At 39.9% G+C, this 23197-nt stretch overlaps 1 protein-coding gene across 25 annotated transcripts in view; it reads left to right on the forward strand.

Moving 5' to 3' along the window:
- PTPRD (protein tyrosine phosphatase, receptor type D) overlaps positions 1–23197 on the forward strand; it is a 956762-nt gene that overhangs the window by 862814 nt on the left and 70751 nt on the right. For all 25 annotated transcript variants that reach the window (XM_025197516.1, XM_025197518.1, XM_025197527.1 and 22 more), the window contains 2 exons: positions 2107–2230; positions 16554–16729. In XM_025197516.1, coding sequence (XP_025053301.1) covers positions 2107–2230; positions 16554–16729 — 300 coding nt within the window. The remainder of the gene's footprint in view (positions 1–2106; positions 2231–16553; positions 16730–23197) is intronic.

Genomic DNA, 23197 nt, shown 5'->3' on the forward strand with positions numbered 1-23197 from the left:
GTCTTAGAGACCACTGGCCTTTTTAGACCCCCCTGTCTTTATGGAAAAGGCATATTTTTCCTATGCTGGTAACTTGCTGCAAAATGTTCAAGTACTGCCTACTATTATCCCTACATCATCTTCTTCATTAGCTGCAAACTTGAAAATCACAGGAATAAACTTCCAAGACATGCTTTATTGTTCTCTATTGTGTCTTCTTAACCACAAGCCCTGCCTGTTGAAATTGTTGGGATTTAGGTTAATTGACAGGGCCTTAATACTTTATTGATTATGGTTCATCAATTCCAGTATCATTTGTATCAGAACAGTATAATAGTAGGTCGCTAGGACCATACATTTAAAGGGCTTTGGGTGCCTAAAGATATAAATAGGGACTTTGAAAAATTCCCATTTTGTGCTTGGAGGTGGGCACTATGGCCCAGATTCTATTCCACCCTGAAAAACTGTTAATACAAAAGGTGGGTGGATCCTCCTTTCCTTGATGCTTTTTGTGTGACTCAGTCCTAATAGTAAGATGATAGTGGGTGCATCTACATGAGACATTTACTGTGCAATTGACTAATTAACTGTGCAGTAAGTCGCGGTGTCTACACGTGAACCGCCATTAGGCTGCAGTAAATACAAGTACTATCCAGCTGCAGAGTAAAAAACGCTGCAGCAGCATACATGTAGATGCTGCCCAGCTGGCTGGCGCACAAGGATGCTTCAGTGCGGGGACTGCCTGCCGACTAGCTCTGAACTGGAACACCCTCATGCCCCAGCCAACCCCTTTACAGCAAATTGAGCTGGGGAGAACATCCCTGGGCTGGCAGCCTGATCCCCAGGACCTCTTGCCAACTGGGATCCTGGCTCCACGTGCTGAAGATGAATGAACTGCAGAGCTTATTGCACCACAGCTATTTGCTCCTAGGCACATGTTCAAATGGTGCACCCGGATGCAACAAACTCCGGGGCAGTAAGCTCCGCAGGCTTATTCTAGCTCCGTAATTGCACGTTTTTGTATATTACTGTTGCTCTAAACCTCACCTTTTTAAAAAAAAACCCACAGAAGACATCAATATTTCTTGTATTGACTATGAGATGCCAAGTTTAACTCCAGAGGGTATGTGCCTAGAATGTAGATATATGAATAGTGCCTCTATATTCTAAGTGACTGTAGTCCAACTATTCTTTTTTCTCATCTTCAGGCAGGAGATACAATTGTCTGTAAAATTATTTCTAAAGTCTAAGATGAATTGAAAAAATAACTAAGCCACATAAAGTGGGATTAAGGCAGAATTTAAGAACATAAGTTTAAAATTGCAGTTCTGAAAACCCTCAGATTTGTTCAACAACCACATAAACTATGTGGACACCTCTATATTTTGTGCACATGCCCCATGTTCCCACAGTATTTATAGATATATGCAATTTTGTGCCTGTTTCATACCTAAAACTCAGTTGGGATTCTAGGAACTAGATGTTTCTAAAATCTTACAACATCCCCAGTATGTGTATTGTATAGGATCTGATCAATAGGACCTTCCTCAGTCTAGTGTTTTTACATATTATACAAGTAGTAAACAATATTTGTATTCTACTTGTTCTAGACCATAATCTAGCACATATTCAAAACTAGGTTTGATCCACATCAGAATTTTCATTATCCATATGTGACAAGAGAGTCAAAGATATTTTTGTGGAGTACGTGCCAAACCACAGGTCAGAAATCATAGCTAATTGTCACTGAATTGCTATTCAATTCCAATTACCATTCATGCATGTTATTTTAGAATTTCTGTTCGTCTGTCCATACAGAAAATGAACCTTCCCTACTTTGTTTTTCTCTTTCGGATAAGAAAAAATGAGGATCTGTATTAGACAACTAAATGTAACTGTCAATAAGTGTCATAATGACAGACTGCATTTTCTCTTAGGCTGTGGTTGAATGCATAGTGTCATGCAGTGCAGTACGCTTGGGTTTTGACTTTGTAGTCCTTTTTATAAAGCCACAGTATATTCAGAGTAAAACTAGCAGTGCATGTTCTTTGCTTCCAGTCTGATTCATGTAATCCTGTGGTCGTTAGCTATTCATTTCTTTCTTTTTTTTATTTTAACTTTTTTAAGTCAATTGATCCTGGCCAGCAGTTCACGTGGGAGCATTCTAACCTGGAAGTAAACAAACCAAAGAATAGATATGCCAATGTAATTGCATATGACCATTCTCGTGTTCTACTCTCAGCTATAGAAGGTAAGCAGACTCTTAATACAGTCATTCTAATTAAATCCTGAAATTGGTATAATCATGTATCTCCTCTTGTCTTGTAAGTTATGTGAGAACATCAGTTAAATTAACATTTCCTTTAGTAATGATCCTTTTCAAGCATTCATTCTCAATAAAAATTGAGACAGGGTCACATGTAGCAAAGGGGAAGCTTTTTTTACTCAACACATCTCCTCCCTGTATCTCCCTATGTGCATTATAAAGTCTTATCTATGTACTTTTTTTTACTAATCTAAGTTGCCATTATTTTTTTCTCTTACTAGCTCTGCAGACCCCATACAGCTTTAAGAGCACATGAAATATTTCTCATATATCAGCATAACTGAGTACTAAAAGTTTCTAACCACTGAATCCTCACTGCTGGTGAAAATGCTCAAGCCAAAAAAGAATGCACCATGTCTTTTTGGTGCAAGAATGTATTGTAGTTGTGTATGTATTTAATTTAAATATGACCCTTTCAAAAAGAGACTCAGGATGGCTTACAATAGGAGAACAACATATCTTATAAAACAGGAAAAATGTTTATAAAACAGGACAAAGTATAAAACAGGAACCTGCTAAACAATATCTCAGCCTATTGTGCTTACTAAATGCCTGCCCAAATAGGAAGGTCTTGTAGCAGTTCCAAAAGACACGAAGGAAGGAGACAAGACAGGAAGGAAGGAGTTCCAGGGTTGAAGAGGGATTATTGAAAATAACCTCCCACACATGCTTGTTAAGCAAATATGTTGCACTGATGGTACTTGGAGGAGATTGCTCTAATCTGACTTTAGGGAGAAGACAGTCCTTTAAATATGTGATGCCAGACTGTTTAGGGATTTATAGGTCAGAATTGGCACACTAAATTACACCCAAAAAGGTTTTGTGAGCCCCTGCAGCAATTTGAAGCACTGGAGTTATGTCCTCTTTGCAACCCATCCCCATCGGAGAACAAATTTACATTGAAGTCATTCAAATATTTGTATTTCTGGAACCTCAAAATTGCCTGAAGATGTGCATGGTGGTATACATTCCAGGCTTTTAGTTTTATCTGTCGTTGGCAGCCAGTTCTAAGAACCTGATCATTTCAGACTTCTGCCCTGTGCTGCACTCAGCTTGAAATGATCAGGTCCATAATCTACCTATTTTCCCAACTGCTAAAACAACAAGACTCACTGATTATCATTCAGAGGATTTATTTACTGGTTACCTCTGATTACCAACTGAGTAAGCTGCTGCTTAGGATCAAGTCAGATTTTCAGTTTATTCTTCCAAGTTTACAGCAGTGTATTTGTGACTGCTATAATGTGATGGATTGCATGTTCTAGTGGGACCATTTAAATTATAAAATAAAATTTGCCTGTAGTAAGTTTTGATAGACCTTGTATATTGAATGGAAGAGCTGGAATCAGCTTTAAAATGACAAATTACTTTTAGTACCTGATTTCTCTATGCAAGGTACAGTTGCTTCGTTTTTAACATGCCACACGTTAAATTACACAACATTTTAATCTGTAGTTCTAAACAACACTTTATCTTTGGCTACTCCAAATCTGCAGACATTGGATATAGCAGGGACTGTATTTATAGGTATAATCAATTCTCTAGTGTGCTATGCACAGCCAAGTAAATGCTCAGTGAAGGAAAACACGATCCTACGGGTTGAGCTTTACATCTTTGCCTAATTTTTTGCAGCTGCATATCATAGGCTTTGATAACACAGACGTAGTTCCTCAAGTATATTAGAAAATTTAAATTATTGCCTTGAAAAATTTGCATATAATAAGATGCTTACATTTGTTCCACCTATGGAGCTCATTTAACTGGTATTGACTACATTTTTCAGTGTTGTCAGTTACATTTTCTCACTTTATAGAAATATCTAGTTCAACACCACAGAATAAACTGTAATTAGAGCTCTTTCGTTATAGTTTTCCAAAAAAAGGAAAATAAAAGAACACTTCTTATCTGGTGTTCCAGGTACAAACAAGGCTAAATAAAAATTGTAATAAATACCTAAATAATCAGGAACTCTGACTGACTCTACAGTGATGTTTTTCTAAGGTGTTTAAAAGTTTTTTGGAGCAAATGGTAAAATTGCATGCAACTAAATCTAAGGCAAGGAAGATGAGTTTTCACTGGGTTTTGGCTGGAAAGAGGAGAACATTTAAACTGCAAATAAATTGACTTGTTGATTCATTACTAAGTTAACCAATGCCTGGGTTCAGTCCTGCCAGATTCCCCTTAACATTACTGACCTAAAACATTTGACTTTCCTGAAAGAAAATGAACATGTGCTGGAAATGGCATTAGACTTAAAAAAAATAAAATAAAATAGAAAGTGTTTATTAAGGTAACCAAAGATAAGTAAACTAGCCCATAGATTAGTTTTTAAAATAGAAAAAAAAATGAAAGAGCTAAAAGAAAGTTCTAAATATAATATAGTAAGATATCTATGGAAGTTTCAAAAGGGATTTTCTCTAGGAAAGTAGTATTTTAAGGGAACAAGAAAATATAACATTTAAACTGCAGTGTTTGATTTCCCTTTTTACAGCAGAAATATTCTGAGGAAGTTAAAGTTATTAATGTTTCAAAATCATCAATGATCCTAAATGCAGAAAAACATAATCACAGCCACTCAGAAGTATCAGTGGTAAAATTACACTCACTCATTGCTTTTTTAACCCACCTAGTGATTTTCCTACCTTTGTTTTAACCTCAGTTTATGACAATCTAAGCACCACAAATTAACCATGGCATGCTTGTTTACATCTGAAATATTTGACTTGAAAACGGCAATGAATTAATTATTTAACTCTGTCTTTTTAGTAGAATCTCTGCAGGGATGTTTTGAATATATGAAAAAGACTGGGTAGGTTTGCACCATGTAGACTAACTAAATCAAGTATCTCCGATTTAAACTATATGGTGCAAATCTTCCCTGCCTCCTTCCTGATTTCAGAATAACATGGCTAACTACCTCTGTGTATGGATATATCCCAGAGTTATTTTATGTGTGTAAGTTGCTAAACTTAATATGCTGATCTTAATATAGTTTAGTAAGTCTTTTTGTTTCAAGCTTTAAGACTTCATTACACCATTTTTGTCAGCCTGTAAATAAAAAAGCATTCCTAGTATGAAAATACATTGACTTCCTAGTATTTCATTTATTTGACATCTGCATTTGTTTTCAAACTACCATGGAAATAAATTATTTTAATATTGTTACAGAAATACCTTTTCACAGTAATACTATCCTACTTAGGCAGAGACAGAATTTGGACTATATAACTTTTTTATGTCCTCATAGGAATGTTTATTAGGATTTTAAATAGCCACGGTCCTTATCCAAAGCTAATTAAAGTAAATGGAAAGATGACTAATAATGCAAGTCAGTAATTTGTTGGGACCTGTGTTCTTTCTAAAATTGAGAATTCCACCCAATTACAACAACACTCAGGAGGGATGTGAAAGGTTAACCAAGCAATCATTTAACTGATAAGTGCAATGGTAACTGGTTAGCTTACCGGTTATCCTTTAGCTGAGGGTGGGTACAGTCTGGCAGGGGAGGGGGCAAGAGAAGTCACATGGTGCTTCAGCCGGAATCCGAAGACAGCAGGGAAAGGCAGGAATCAGAAGACAGCAGGACAAGCAGGAGGGAGGGAGGAGCAAGGAAGAGGGGAGGGGAAGGGGACTACTACCCATAGGCTAAGAGGAAAACAAGGAGCAGCCTAATGACTCATCAATTTAGCAATCAGCTGCTTGTTCACAGATGATCCCTCCTTCCCTCCCAGAGCAGGGCTTCCGGTGGGCTGTGTTGTCTGGCTGGTCTTGCCTCCTCCCTCCGCCAAAGGGCTCCAAGAGCCCAGAGTGGCTCCCAGCAGCAGCTGTTTCCAAGCTGCTGTGTTATTAGTTAATCGTTTAACCAATATAATTAAAGGAGGTTAAATGAATATTTTTGAATGATATTTACATCCCTAACACTCATCCACAAATAGTAGCAATGAAATTCAAAAGGGCTCAAATTCTGAGCATTAAAACTAAGATCCATTGAGTTCTTTGTTCCATGTCCTATGTCCTGATTTCCAATAGTTTAAAGTTTGTTAAGCCCTGAAGTTTACGTTTTATGAACTCTTCCCTAGTATATGTTATCTATTATACCCCTGGATGTCTTATTTATACATGTAAACATCCAATCCTTTTCTGATCTTTCTAAGGTCTTGGCCTCAACAACTTCCTCTGTTGATGGGTTCCAAATTCTTAATTCACGTTGTTTGAAAAATTTATTTTATTTCTTTGTCTGAAACCGGAGATATCAAACTCACTCTGTGCCCTACTCTGAATGTGGCCAGCAGGCTCCTCACCAGCCAAATCTACAGGGCCAGTGGCAGCTGCAGACAGCCATTAGCTGCAAAAGCAGCAGTGACAGCTGGGCAAGCAGCCACAGGGTGAATAGTGGCAGGTCAAGTGTCCACAAAGTAAGAAGGCTGTGTCAGTGCTTGGCCCCCTGCTACTGATGGCCATCTCTACTGAGCCCCAGAGCACCTGGAATCTGTGGCAGGCCCTTCCCTCTGCTATCCCTGCCCCCAAATTCACTTGCCCTCCAGAAGACCTGTGGGCTGGATAGAGTGGCTCTGCAGGCCATATCTGGCGCGCAGACCATATGACACCCCTAATTTCTATTTACCAACTTTTGTCCCTTTGGAAGGTAAGTTGAAGTTGGTTATGATGATTCCACTATTCCATCTATAAAAAGTACCACTTAGACTTAGATTCCAACATGCAAAGTAAACTCTTCAGTGATGGTGTGTTATCTCAGGGAGGGACATATGAGAGGAGAGCAGAAGGTGGTATCCAATAGGAGTTTCATAGTTGGTAGGGTCAGAAGGGATCTGAGCAGATCATCAAGTCCAATCCCCCGCCATGGCAGGAAAGAGTACTGGGGTCAAACGACCCCATCAGGGTGTTCATCTAGCCTCCTTTTGAAGACCCCCAGGGTAGGATCCAGCACCACTTCTCTTGGAAGTTGGTTCCAGATCCTAGCCACCCTGACAGTAGTGGCGCCTCCTGATATCTATCCTGAATCTACCCGCTGCCAGCTTGTGACCGTTATTTCTTGTCACTCCTGGTAGTGCTCGGGGGAACAGGGACTCTCCCAATGCCTGTTGATCCCCCCTGACTAGTTTGTAAACAGGCCCCTGACTAGTTTGTAAATGGAGCACAGAATATCACAATCACAGTCTTAGACATGAATCCATATAGAGTTGAGAGAAGAAAATTTGCCCAATATTTGTTAAATAGAAACTGATAAAATAAGGACAGGTAGACATTTCATTTTAAACATCAAAGGAGGATTTAAAATAGTGGGAAATAAAGTCATTAACAATTTCATATACAGATTTGCCAATCCTTTATAGATGTCTGCAGATAGACTTGCATAATAGTAGCAATTGAAGAAATTCAAGTGTAAATAATATCTATCATATTACAACAGCTTGATTATTTGTCTAATGGGCAATTTTAGCACCTTTAAAATGAGAATGTGAATTGCAGGAAATCTGTGCCTTGGAGATAAATTTTATGAAAAAAAAAAAAGGCAAGAAACTACTAATATTCTTATTTAATACCAAGTCACTAGTTCCCACTCAATCAGCATTCAATATTTAGGTCACGATCTTTGGATATAGAAAGTACTCTGGCAGATTCAAATTGTTGAATACTTGCTGAATAGTTAAGGACAGCTCTGGTAGAGAAGTTACTTGCACCCTCTGTCACACTGCATTTTTGTTATGCTTTGTTAACAAAAACAAAATCAAGGGCTTTGAGTGATTTCCTGCCCCTTCCCTTCTGCAGATGCAGAATGCTTTAAACACAGCAGAACTACTGCACAAAAGGATAGCAGGGCGGAGAGGGGCAGGACTCCAAGAAGACCATAGGGAGTTTATTCCATTCATTCCCCATACACATTACCTTGTTTCCTTCACACCTTGTGTCCTTTAAGGAGACCCTTTAAAAAAAGTCCATTAGTTTAGTGGAACAAAGATTTTACAGGTAAATAAAGATTTGGCTTTTGGTGGTTTAATGTAATTTCTGTTAAAATCACCTTCCTGCAAAATAATTTTGCATTAAAAAATTTAAACTGTTCTTGAGTGAAGTAGGGTTTTAGTTTATAATTAGTATGAATACTCTTTGAATTATAGTGTGTCATATATACCTTCATGTTAATATTTACATCCAGTTAGTACTTCCTTTGATAGATACTATAAATGTTACTCAACCTTGAAGAGCTGGAGAACTTTATCAATAATCTGAGTTTTGAGAGCCACAAAATAATCACAGTATGATGCCCTCATATTGCATTTCAGTATTTCCTTTGCAATACCCTGTCAATAGGACAGTGTCATCACAATGCATTGTTGTAATGGTGCTGACACTGGGCCATTAATATCTATGGCTCTCAATTACTTCATTTATGAATTTATCTCCTTTTTTTTCCTCCTCCTACTTTTCCATCCTTTCCTGGTCACATATCTTTCTGTTGAATAATTTTAAACATTTGAAATCTTCTGTAAATGATTGTTTCCTCTAAGAAAAGCCCCTCAGACTTCTTTGCTCATCTATACCTGCTTCCTTTCCAAGATAGAAATTTTGTAGATTGTCCCTTTCTCCTTCTGAGTAGATCATTACTGCTCTCAGTTCCTCCATGCCAGTAACTGTGAGTACTCACTCCTCACCCTCATTCTTTTAATGTCTGTTCCTTTTTGGTTTCCACCTCCATTCCTTCCAACCCTACTTTTCACCAGTTTCCCGCAATTCTTCATATTCTGTTCTTCCTTCTACAGCTCTATTTGTCATTATTTTCTTTCTCCCCCCCCAACTTTTCTGATCCTATTAAATTAATCCTCAAGCCCCAAGCCATATTGTGTACCTCCCAGCCCTAATAATTTATCTTTTTCCACTTTTTCTTTCCCATCCTTTCTTAAATTACTTTGATATATACATTTTTCTTATCCCTTGTGAAAGTTCTTAGTTTTATCAATATTTATTAGTACAAGATTTTTGCTATATTGTTCTTTTTTCATTGAGCTTCTAAAACACAACATTTGTACCATGCTGCTGCTTGAATTTAGTAATCTCCTTACCAATACATATCTTGTTACAAGAGGACTTCCTCAGAAACAACATTTTTATGTGCTTCCAATAGCTGTTTTAGTTCATTTCACCCTGATATAGTTCAAAACATCAGTGATTGATTTAAGCTGATAGTACAGCTTCATCAGCATTTTCAATTCATCATTACATTTTCTCAAGTTAATTGTTTACAAGCATGACAGAATTTAATCCTATTACTTCAGACTTTTTTTTTTGTACTTAACAGCGCATCTTTTAGAGAAGCGGAACAGAAACAAAGGTTTATGGTTTAATTTGTCTTAAATAGAAAGACTATGCAGTATTTAGCCTTTGTAAAGACTTGAAACAATTTCATGATGTGATTTCAGTCTGTGAATAAAATGTGAAGTCTAATTAAAGCTACTTAAGATGACAACTTTCTTCAGGGAATCAAAGGAATAATGCTGAGGTCTGCATTACCAGTCCCCTTGTATGGGTCTTGAACCTCTCTCACCTGTGTACACAGAGAGTGTAGTGATTGTTTTACTCTTATTTTATGATGTGAAAAAAGTCCAATAGTAAATCACTAACCAAAAAGAGTATGCTTTTTCTTTAATAATAATAACAATAATTATAATAATTATAATTATAAATTCTTATCTTTTTTATATTTGAATTATGTTACAGAGTAATTTGGTTTCATTGTTTTTATCATCTTTTTTTAAAGTTTTTTTTCTTCTGAGATATTTTAGAAGTTGAAGTTATCTGTGATCCTACATTCAACTATTATTGGCATCGTAGTGTTAGAGGCCCCCTGCCAGGAAGAAGAGAGAGCCTGCAGACTGGTCATCCCTACCTATAGAATAGATGTGATAGAATTCTTCTATACCACTTGGAAGCTCAGTCTTTAACTGAGGCAGGAACTAGGATACTTTCATTGGTCAAACTTCTATAAGGAGAAGGATGATGAAGAGGCTGGGCAAATTCAATGCTCAATTACAACAATATAAAGCTAGAGTAATACTATTTATGCCAGTAATGTTACTCCGGTTTCATACTGTGTGAACTGAATGTACAATTTGGTCCATTATCCCTTTCCTGACCCAAGGCACATGAAACAGGCATGCCAGAAAAACTGGCCTCTCTGTTACACCTGGATTTAACTAATGATGGCAATTGCTACTTGACTCGTGGGCAAGATGCCTTCAAGCTATGACAACTAACAAAGTTTTGCAGGATTTCATCATAATGCAGTCAAACTGGCTGTCATGATAATTTTTGTGGTATTAGACTTGACACAGGATTTTCCAGTTTTCTTATCTCAGAGAAGTGGTTATGGGCAAAGAAGTGACTCCATAAAATGATATTTTAGTATTTATATATATTCCCCTGTGATGACTGATTCACTTCTTCTTTGTTTACAGGTTTATTAATATACTTGTGCACTTGCACTTAGGTAGTCAAAAAATTACTAACCACTTCAGAGAATAATATGATAAGGTCCAGAAGGGATTTGTATGTGTTTTGGGAAGGTGACTGAGAAAATAGACAATATATGTAGTTTGTAGGAATAGGAGGGGTGAGTGAGGTGAGGATTTCTGAAGCTGAGTGAAAGTTTCCTGGGTGCATGAGTATACATGTGAGTAATTGGGACAAGATGACTGGGAGACTGAGTAAATAGGTATAGACCAATTTCCGATCACTTATACTGGTAAAAGTATAATATCTGTACCTGGCCATAATGGCCATAGCAGACAGACTGAGGACTCTACTGTTATAAGAAGATGTTTTCATGCAGAGATTTTGCCTCATACAGGTGTTCAGTTTCTCCTGGCCTGAGCAACAGCAGCCATGTGCCTGCATGTCTGTTCTGTTGCAAACTGGTTCAACCTAGGCAGGTGAGACTAGGGTGCAGACAGAAGTGACATTTTTCATGTTATCTGGCTCCTGAAAGCATTCTTCAGGGCAGACAAAGCTGCAGTGAACTGCAAGCGGCAGCACTGAGACCCGGAGCACTCCAAGGCCCCTGCAGCACTGCCGTGACATGCAGCAGCTTTCTTCGCCCTGCAGCATGACCCCTGCCCCCCACTGGGAAGAGGCCTGCACTCAGGAAAACCGTGATCTGGGCTCCTGCCCCCATCATGGGTTGTTCCCCCTTGCCGCTCCAGCGGGCAGGCAGCAGCACGACCAGATGCCTCCGGCTGAGCGGATCCAGCCTGTGGAAGGGCTTTGTCTGGCCCCCAGTGGGTCCCTCAGTCCCTCTGGACCAACGCACCATTCCCTGAGCATGCAGCTGGGCTAGGGCTGCTCCGCAGCAAGACTGCCTTTCGAGGCAGCCCAGCCGCAGCAATTCCTTTGCTGGTGCTGCTGGCACCAGCCCCGTGGTACAGGCGGGGATCAGCATGCACAGCCCTGACCCTGCACACCCCATGCCAGCTCCAGGCTTACCTGTCTGAGCTGAGCAGCAGCAGTGCAGGAGAGAAACTGCTGGTCAGCGTTGGGGGAAAGCAGTCCCTCCCACTGTTTCCCCTGCTTTGTGCAGAATTGTTTTATTATCTTGATAAGGGAAGAATATTTGGTGTCGTGCCCAGCAGATGTGTTTTGTAAACCATTAACTCAGATTTCCATATTCAGGAGGTTCATGAAAAAGGCTTGCAATCTACTGAGAGACAGCCTTTTGAACCCCAAATCTTGTCCTCCATAAATTAAATTGATGCTTCTCAAGTATCCCGTCAATGTAGATTTATTAGTAGGCAATATCAAGAACTCAGTTGGGGTGGCTTTCAATATGTATGAATTCAAAAAATGTCTCTGTTGGATTGTTCAATTGGCAGGATGAAAATATATCATCCTAAAAACAAACAGGAACAGTCCACAAACAAATTTACTGAGGACAAATGGAAAAGAAAATAATATCTCTAGATGAAACAGCTGCTAGTACAGAAATATGACCACAGCAAAAGAATCTAGTGGGGAGTGAGAAAAAAAGGATGAGCGAAAATGCATGAATTTTGTATTCATAGTAAGAGGTCATCTGTGAATAGTTAAAAGGTAGGGGAGAAATCTCAGCCTCCATCCTAGTTCCAATATGTGTCTGAGTATTATGGCTGAACATTACAGTAGCAGTTAGGTAAGGGTCCATTCTCTAGGCTACCTAAAGTATCCTTATGTGTAACAAATCTGATCAGGAAAAAATGTCTTACTTTCTATGCAAAATTTCAAAGATTGTTTTTGTATTCCCATCATCCTTTTTATGAGGGTTGGGGGAAAGGATGGCATTAAAAACCTAAAAATAAAAATGTAGGTTTGTAAAACTGGACATTGTTTATTTTTTATCAAAAATCTCTGACTTTTTAAGAAAATAGAGTCTTCTCAAGTTACCTTTTTGTTTCAGTGAACAAAATGTTAGGCAAAAATGTTCATCTGCTCCAGTGCATCGATTAGGCCGCCTTCCTGTGACCAGGGGTACCTGTCTCTCTCCATCTGCTCTCTCTCCTTCCTGTTCTGCCTTTCCTGCCCTGAGACATTTGTTAAGAACTTTCCTTCACACATATTAAAAGCCAAAGCCAAGTTGTAGTTGTAGTTGAATAAATCACTGCTCTCACACATAAAACAAAGAAACAAAAACATCTAGACATCTTCCCTGAGCCTCTAAGGCAAATTGGCAATCCAAACTAAAATTAGCCTCACCTATAATCCATAGTTGTGAAATCCTTTCCAGATTTTTTTTGATCTTACTTAGCATAATAATAAATCAGTAGCCTTATTCAATACTAATAATGTGTTAGGATGAAAAATTAGGTGTAGCCAAAAAAAAATCTCAATTTGTTGGAAAAGGAAAGATTTATTCATGAGATATTTACATTGGGCAGACAGATTTCCTGTTTACTTTGAAAGACTTGATATGATTTGCTCAGCTAGTGTTAGGAAGGGCAGAAATGCATATTGCATTAGTGGGAGTGACTGCCAATACAAAAGTTTTGGAAAACGTAGGATCAATTATACCTGATCAGGTTGGACTTGAGGGATTCTTTCCTGAGGTAGAGGTTGGATGGTTGTATCCGTTAATGATGTAACAGATGCATAGTTCACTATAACATATATTCCAAGAAATACAATTCTGTTATTTTTTTAAATCATAGTGTTGGTTATGATCTCCCATGGATTCCATTGTGGAGCATTTAATTGGCTCCCTTGCAAAGCTCGGCCCACAGGGCACTTTGACATGTGCTCTGGGGGTGGGGAGGGCAGTGCTTTAATTAATTAAAGTGCCACCACATCTCATGTATCAGCATCCCCACACTTAAAAATGGCAGCAGGGGCACTTAAACTAAAGCTTGTTCAACAAGCGTTAGTTCAGGCACTCCCACTGCCATTTTTAAGTGCGGGGACGCTGATACGTGAGAAGCAGGAGGCTGCTGGAGTACAGTAATTGCCATGCTCCAGCACACTTGATTAACTGAGTCTGCTCTGACAGGCTGGAATTCCAGGGCATTGGAGCAGCCTCCACGTTTGTGTATAGGTGCCCTAATTGCATAGTGTAGTCATTTCAGAAAAAAAAACCCCAAACTTGCATGACTGTCATGCACAATTCCACATGAGCTAACCAACACTTTGAAAACATGCAGTAGTTTTTCATGTTTGAATGAGAAAAGACAGATCAGTTTCCCAAACCCCAGTATACTCAGCATTTCATATGCCTTCCTCAAAAGTATCAGTGAAAAGCACTAACACTGAAACTATAGTATTAGTATGTAAAGTATTCAAAAGAGTACTCATGTCCTTTAGTTAAGGCCAGACTGCACCTTAAGCCTACACCTCCCTTCTCTGAAGAGAATGTGCCCACTAGAAAAAGGGTATTTTGGAGTAGGGAACTCCCGCTCCCTCCTGTGGAAACTGTTCCACTTTACACAAATAAAGAACTGTCCATTGGACCTGAACAAGGACTTGTGTGACTCTATGGCCTAGTGGGTAGGGAATTCACATAGGGGGGTTAGGCTTTAGATCTGGATTCTATCCCTCCTTCTTTTTTTCATGTCCTTGTGACCAAGTATTTAGCAGAATTTGCAAATTCATTGGAATCTGACAGGACCTCACTGTGAGTGCTTCTGTTATGGCCTTGAGCTTGTGACCTCTGGGCTGTCAACTGTGTGCCTTAGTACCCACACCAGCCCAGCTCCCATCTCTCCTTCAATTAATATGGAGTAGTAAAAAATTTAATCTTATTTGCTGGAGTAAGGGCTGGAACTCCACTATCCCCCCACTCCTTCAAACTGAGGGCTCTTTGGGCTTGTGTGTAGCACAGCAACATGGCGCTTTGGGCAGATAGGGCTGAGCACACCCAGCCCACACCTGGGTGCAAAGGTTTGGACTGGGTTTTGGTTGTAGCCGTGTTGGTCTAAGGACTGGGAATTTTACCAGTTCCATGCCTAGTATCTGCTTTTTGCCTTTAGTCTTCAGCAACCACTGGTATACCTCTGGGTCTGGAGTATTTCAGAAGGCTTGGGCAGGTGGGGAATGCTCAGTCCTGTCTTCCTCAGAACCAGTCTGTACTAAAGCAGTATAGACAAACCCTTGTGCATATGCTCTTGTTCTCCCTGTCTGGCACAATGAATATTTAGTTATGCCTTGCAGGCAGAACAGCACCAACAGGAGGCATGAAGAAAATAGCTATAGTTTAGTAGTTAGGGTACTCTTTAGGCAGGGAACATACTGAATACAGGTCTCCCGCATCCTGGTTTAGTTTGCCTCCCCTTTGTCCATCCTTTGTTGTGGGGAGTTGTTTCCCTCTCTGAGGGTGTTTTGAAAGGAAATATTGACCTGCCCTTGATTCTTATTTTTAAAGAAAAGACTTAGGTTTCCTTAAGAAAGCTTTCAAGTCTGTGTATCCCAATAAGGAGGTGAGATGTCTAAATCCCTAAGAAGGATTTACTACTGGCTACCTATGGCACCTTCTTATTTAACTTGTTAACCCAGCCCATGCATTATATAGAAATGCTAAGTATTTCTTTCACAACTTCTGTGTGGAACCAGCCCTCTGCACTTGTCTCAAAAGAATAGTCCAGAATTTCTGTGCACGATCTAGAGTCTGCCCGTGTCACATATTGGTTTGAACTGTTATTCAGACTCATGACTGTGCTTTTTTCAGACATATACTTTATAGTAGGTGATGCTTTTTCACACCTGGGCTCCATTATTTATTTTGCTAAACAATACACTGCTTAAATAACACAGCAATCTAATTATGGAAGGGATGCACGCAGCAATCATTCTGAGTCCATCAGCACTTTTTCAGTATTAACAACGTAGAAAGAATTAAACCATTGGCTCTAGTAATTGTTCTGTGCTGGTTACTGTTTTCCCTTTGTCCCTAGCAAGGGAACACAACCACTGAAATACTTAGCAAGAAACAGACAGTGCTTCACAGTAGGCCACTCCCTGACAGTAAATCAGAGAATTGTGAGCTGTCCCATATGCCATTCAGTTCATAAACTGTATATAAGTACTGGCAGTGGTATATAAGTACTGGCAGTACTGTATATAAGTACTGGCAGTGGAGCATACCAAGCCACATACACTCTGAAGAGACAGTTTATTCTCCATCGAACCCCAAAGGACATCCATGCAAAACTTGGTAGGTTAGATTTTGCACTTTTGGCAGTGATTGCCTTCATCTTTTAGAGTTACTTTACTGTTGTTTTGCTTGCTTTTTCTCTCTTTTGTAAATTATTTTTTGGTAGCAAAACAGCCAAAAGTGATGGGTTGCATTAAAGATAGAAGAGGAAACAAAGAGACAGCTGGAGTGTGATTTGTTTCTTTTGACACATTTTATTGACTGATTGATCACCATTTTGGTAGACAGATACCAACAGTGCTTTAAATTAAGACAAGCATATATTATAGTTGCAGCCAATATGACCTTTCCAATTTAAGCAAAAAAGAGGTTATTTCACTTAAATATGATTCCAAAGGAAGGATATGCCCTTACCTAAACCCCAAGCAAGGAAATGCCCTTGTCTAAACCCCTGCCACCAGGGTAGTTGACATCATTACCTTATTACATTAATTATTTGTGAGTTGTATAGAATCTGCTCAATAAAGATATGAAGGATTTAGTTGTTACCTGTTCAACAAAACATATCTGAAATGCCACCAGATGAAAAATGATCTCTCAAATATATTCACACTTCTTTCTTTTCAGGCATACCAGGAAGTGACTACATCAATGCCAATTATATAGATGGTTATAGAAAGCAGAATGCCTATATAGCAACTCAAGGGTCTCTCCCAGAAACCTTTGGAGATTTCTGGAGAATGATGTGGGAGCAACGGGGTGCAACTGTTGTCATGATGACAAAACTGGAGGAAAGGTCCAGGGTAAGAAATCTTTATTGCTTTTGTAGATGATACATATATGTATGTATGTGTCCGTATGTGTACATATATGTATGTATATATAGATATGTATGTATATATATACACATATAAAAATAGCATTCAATAAGTATATTTAATATAAGCTTGTATTTGGTAGATATTTGAGCTCAAACCTGTGTCCAAGATGTTGTTTAATATTAACTAGGGACGGGCAATTATTTTGGGCAGAGGGCTGCTTACTGAGTTTCAGCAAGGCATTGAGGGCCGCATGACAGGCAGCCCAGGGCAGATTAATATTAATTTTCTAATTTTTTTAGGGGCCCTGTGGGCCGGATAGAATGGCCTGGCAGGCCGCATCCAGCCCCGTTGCCTCATTTTGCCCACCCTGATATAAACATTCTGAGATAAATATGATAATTGAATGTTGTGAGTATTTCTAATTTACTTTAATGTGACCATAATATGTTAGGCAGAATTCAGAGTAGATGTGTACCCTACAGACTGATTAAATCCATATAGCAAAAACTTTCATGAGCCTGAGCTCACTTTCTCAGATGCTGTGAAAGGAGATGCACAAGGCACTGTATAAAATTGAGTGATTTAAATACAAAATAAAGGAAAGGGTGCATTATTCAAACTTACTGGAAGACACAGTCCTTTCATAACACAGAGAAGCTGAATGTTTTGTGTTCTAGTACAAAATGATGTCGTTTGACAGATTTTAATTCTAATTAAAAAAATAACCTGCAGGTTGTCTAACTGATTCTTTACCAGAACAAATAGACAAGGGTTCTATATTTTGTGCCAGTTTGACACAAGGTAACTGAGTTGGTTTTTTGGATTCGAAAAAAATGTAGGGATCGGTTACTGCATTGTAATAGAATGAAAACTAACTCATACTTTTGCCTAGTCAGTAATGTGGGCCTAACTGACAGAAAAACTGACCATGTTATTGAACTTCAAACCATTTATTTTAAAATATTTTTTGTTTTTGTTCTTCTGTACTTTCTGACTTCCTTGGAATCATTTTCTCCTGTTGTACAAACAAAAGATGAGAATGAGATGAGAATCCAAACTTTAGATGTCTGTAGGAAACAAACATTGGAAAGTAGTGCTGGAAAGGATCTTACGAGGTCAGCTAATCCAGCCCCCTGATCAAAACTGTGTCATGCCTGAATAAACCAAATAAGTCTGTCCAACCTGCTCTTCGAAATTTCCAGAAATGGAGATTCTACAACTTCTCAGGGTGGTCTGTTCCAACGCTGTTCCACTCTTATAGTCAGAAAGTTTCTCCTAATCTCCAACCTGAGGGCATTTATATGCGTACCTTTTTGTCCTGCAACACACTGGAGATCTCCACGTGAGTTGACATGCACTGCGCTGCGCCACATGCAGTTGTACAAGCGGCGAAATGCACATCAGCACACGGAAAATGGCGGTGGTACACTTTTGAATGAAACCTCCGATATGTTTTAGTTCAAAAGCGTGCCACTGCCACTTTCTCAGTGCTAATGTGTATTGTGCGCCACAGCACCAGGCGTTTTTAAAAACATGTGTACAAATGCCCTAAATTTCCTCTGCTGAAGTTTGAGGCCACTGCTCCTACTCTTGTGCCTTACAACCATAGGAAAAAGCCCATCTCCATCCTCTCTATAATCATTCTTCAGGCACTTGAGAACAGTTATCAAGTCCCCCCTCAGTCTTCTCTTCTCCTGACCAAATAACCCTAGCTCTTTTAGCCATTCTGCATGTCATGGTTTCCAGGCCTCTGATCATTTTATTGTTCTACAATGGGCTCTCTCCAATCTGTTCACATCCTTCTTGAGGCTGAGGGCCCAAAGCTGGACACACTACTCCAAATGAGGCCTCACCAGTCATGACTACAGTAGAAAAATCACTTCCTCTGAGTGACATTCCTGTTAATATAACTCCTCAGGCTGTTGGCCTTTTTTGAAGCACTGTTGGCTCATGGTCTGCTGTAACCCTAGTTTCTTCTCTGTAGATTGCCTCCTGCATTCCATAAGGGACCTCGAGTTTATTTGGCCTTTTCTTATTCTTAACATAGTTGTAGAATCTCTTTTTAATTCCTTTTATGTCCCTTGCTAGTTGCATCTCAAGTTGTGTCTTGGCCTTTCTAATTTTCTCCCTGCACAGCCATGCAATATTCTTATACTCTTCCATAATAATATGAACAGGTTTCCACTTTTTATAGGATTTTTTTGAGTTTCAGCTAGCCAGGCAGGCTGCTTTCCTGCTGTATTTTCCATTCTTTTGTCACTTCAGAAGTTTTCTTCTGTGCTCTTAACGGACCTCTTTATAGCCAGCTCTCCTGGACTCCTTTTCCTCTCAGACTTGCCTCCCAGATCCTGTCCACCAATTCCCTGAATTTATGAAAGTCTGCTTTTCTAAAGTCTCATCTCTTTATTTTGCTGGTCTCCTTTCCTCCCCTTAGGATCTTGAACTCTGTCATTTTGTAATCAATATCACCTAAGTTATCTTCCCCTTCACATTCTCTACCAATTCTTTTCTGCTAGCGAGCAGTAATTTTAGAAGAGTTTTCCTCCTAGTTAGTCTGTCTACTATCTGTATCAGAAAGTTATACCTAATGCACTCCAAGTATTTGCTAGACTACTTATGCACTGCTGTTTCACTTTCGGCAGATGTCCTGATAATTAAAATTCCCTGTGAGAACCAGATCCTGTGATTTAGAAGCTTGCATCAGTTGTTTAAAGAAGTCCTCATTCTCCACCTCCTCCTGGTTTGGAGGCCTGTAGCAGATGCGTACCATGACATACCCCCGTATTGCTCTTCCCTTTAACCTTTACTCAGAGGTTTTCAACAGGCCTACCTTCCCCTTCATACTGCACCTTCATACACATGTACATCTCTTTTATATATATGGCAACATTTCCTCCTTTCTTCCCCCTGCCTGTCCTTCTTGAATAAGATAAGCCCATCCATAACAGCACTCCAGTTATGTAAACTATTCCACCACATCGCTACAATTCCATAGTTGTGCTAGGACTTTTAAATCCTCCTGTTTATTCCCAGTGCTTCCCACACTAGTATATAAATATTTCAGGTATCTAACTGATTGTCCTATCTTCTCCCTGAGAATGTTTTTAAGGCTCCCACTAGTGCTTCCCTTTACTAAGCTTTATTCAGGTCCTCTGGCTCTTCACTTACCTCTGGACTTTTGTTTCCATCCCCCGGTATTTATTTATTTAGCATATGCTGTTTCAGCATATTGTTTCAGCCATCTTAAGGCAATGTCATCACCAGTGTGAAGAGGTTGAAAGCATCACCAGGTAGCATTGTGAATGGACATGAGTCAACAATGTGGGATGTGGTTTGAACTTTGTCCCCAAGGGCATTTGTGTCATTGCAAAGGCCCCACTAGTATAGGTTTGAGGCTCAGTGACTCTGTCCAGTTCAAAAATGGTTGAGAAGTGCTCCATAACAGTGTGGCCAGTTTAATCCTGGTTGACTGACTGTGAGGTCAGAGATGATGTGGTGATTAATTGATGCATGCTCCAGGCAGGGGTCTGCAAGCAGTGGATTGTGGCTCTGCCCTGGCCCCAGATCAAGCCGCCCCCACCACAAGATCCCAGTGGCTCTGGAGCAGCCCCCTGCCCTGCCACGCACCCTGCCTGTTGGGCTGGTCTCCGTCACAACCCCAGCCTTGCACTATCACAACACAGCTGTGGCTAAGGTCTCCATGGAGACCACCTGCAGCCATATGATCAGGGGCAGGGGCTGCTAGGAAATGGAGTCCACTGCCAGCCCACCCCTGACCTAGACCCATGTCCCCATCACCTTTGCACGCAGAGTCATGTAGTCGCTTTGGATCTGCACAAGGTGGTCCATGGCAGTATCATTTGTGTCTATATGGGTAAGCACATAAGGTAGTAGTCAATCGGCTCAGTGAATCTTGCCACCTTTCCGTGACATCTTGGATGCGAGCTCCTGCAAGCAGACCTCCTGAGCAAACAGGTCAGGCTGGCAGATGGATGCGCTGGAGTAGGCTCCTTCTGATCCAGTACCAGGGCTTTATTCTCCAGCTAGACAGCCACAGGTTCAAAAAAGGAGTGCTGTCTTTTGCCAGAGGTGACAAACTGCCAGCGTCCACCTACCTGAGTATGTCTTCTGTGTCTTCCAGTACCTTCTCTGGCAGGTCTCTCTGTGCATTAAGTTAATGAAGGCCTCATGCTCACAGATGCTTCTGAGCCTACCCACCTCCTCCTGCAGCTCCCTTACCTGATTCCTGAGAGCAACCACAAGCACTCCCCAACCTGGCTGTCCTGACACTAAAGCCAGCCCAGGCACGTGATGGAAGAAGCCATGGTGGTCTGCAGAGATGACTGTAGCGGGGTGTGGGGCAAATCAGCCTGTGGGGGGCCTGGACGTGGCAGCAGGGGAGTGGGGGAGGTGGCAAGTGGCCAGACGCAAAGCTGGCCCTGACTCCATGTGACCCCCAAAGCATGGGGCCTGGGGCAGTTTCCCCAATTCGCCCCTCCCTAAGGACAGCCCTGGTGGTCAGTGCCTGCACTTAGACAAAGCCCACACAGGTACAGGCAGAGGAGGAACTGGCAGTGGCATAGACTTTGGCCATAAGAAAGTTAACATACGTCACTTCCGCTCAGCCTTTGCGTTTATATTGTGTTGTCTATGCTCTGGTTAAGATCAGTGAGTACTCTTCTATAGTTAAAAATATATAAGGGTATTGTATTTTCACATGGAGCTGCAAAAAGAAGAAAATCTAGCTTACTAATACATGCTGACAAAATTATCTATGAAGTTTCAGCTATGAGACCTTCCCTAGGAATAGTCTGTAAAGGGTAAAGTAAAACTAAGGAGACTAGAAATGAAATGTATGTGTTAAAAAAAGAAGAAAAAAGAGAGAAGTGGACGCATATCTGAAGTCTAACAGAATAGGCATTTTATAATAAGTATATTTAAAATTGTGAAAGCAGTGGAAAACATGCTAGTTGGGCCTCTTATTAGAAAAAGGCATAAATATCTAGGGTAAAAAATACTGTAGAAAAGATGGGGAGGGGCAGGTGTTGCTCATACAAATCAATAAAAATAGATTTCTGGAGCTGACTATAGTAGTTTTTACATAAGTGATTTATGTGTAATCTCCACTTTTAAAATGATAACTTTTTGCTTTAATGTGATTGTAGCAAAACAGAATCCAGTGTAATGCCTTATTCCTTACTGTAGTAGCTCTTCCCATCCAGGTATATATAGTATTTACCATTTCAGCACCTTTAAGAAGTACAGATATTTCTTGCTGTTCAAGCAAGCCATAACAGTTATATTGAGTCAGTGCCAGGATGTTAATGCAGCCTACATTAATATCACTGTCCCCACATACCTGTTGGTAATGAGTCCATTGCAGAAGGTAATTTTATCAGAATACTTTATTTTATCTTGACATTGCAGGTCTTAGTTAGCCCAGCACTGAAAGTTGTTTTGAGCTAGGCAAATGAAATTCTACCCATTTTTTCACTAATTGCTTCTAATAATAAAGTTACTTCTAAATGGCACAAATGTTACTACAAAATCTGACAATAATGAGCAAGCCTTTGCAGAAGGTGTTGTTACTTACATACTTGCAGTTTATCTTCACATTGCAGGCCACCGTTCGCCAATGTACAGAAACTTGTTTTGAAATAACCAAATGAAATTCAGCTCATTTTCTTCACTAATTGCTTATTGCAGTTTCAAGCTAACTCTACCCTCTGCTGACTGTACCCTGAAAAGTGCTGATCAGAATAATAATCACCTTCGCATATGATTTGCATTCAATGGCAATGAGTGTAATGAAGGCCCAGACAGTCTAGTCACTGGAGTGTCTGTGCATTTCAGTGCGTATGTCGGTGTATTTCTTTGTTTATAATTTAGTTCATTCCTTGCTCGTAAGTGAAATGAGTTTCACACACTCAGCCCTGTCAACAGCAGTTTATGTAAACAGACCTTAATGCATAGTTTAGCACAGAGAGCAATTCCAGTTAAGGAGAAGCCTGAAGTCTGCAAATGTGCTTAGGTTACCCCAGTGATTTTCAGGCAGGGTGTTACAAGGCCATAGGGTGCTATGAGATCCTTTCAAGGGTACTATGAGGTGCCTCAAGATATTAGTACAGTTGGGTGTGCAAACCTATGAACATGTTATTCACAAGAAAAACCTAGAGATTACAAATAGGAATCCTTTCAATCCCCAATTCTGCCCTGTTGTGGTCTTTCTGAGTTCTTTGTGACAGAAGAATTGCTGTATTATTTTTCTTTAGTCAAAAATGAGTGAAGGCTAGGGGCTGGCATTTTCTGTGGGGTTGTTTGAGTATAACAAGGGATGTCTTGATTCTAATAGGGTTGAGCACCACTGAGTTACCTCTTCCCGTCCTAAAAGACCATTACTGTCACTAATAATATCAGAGGTAGGGCAGGAGTGAGAGTCCTTTAATAGGG

The sequence above is a fragment of the Alligator sinensis genome, unplaced genomic scaffold (genome assembly GCF_000455745.1).
Source record: "Alligator sinensis unplaced genomic scaffold, ASM45574v1 scaffold392_1, whole genome shotgun sequence".
Taxonomy (NCBI): Eukaryota; Metazoa; Chordata; order Crocodylia; family Alligatoridae; genus Alligator; species Alligator sinensis.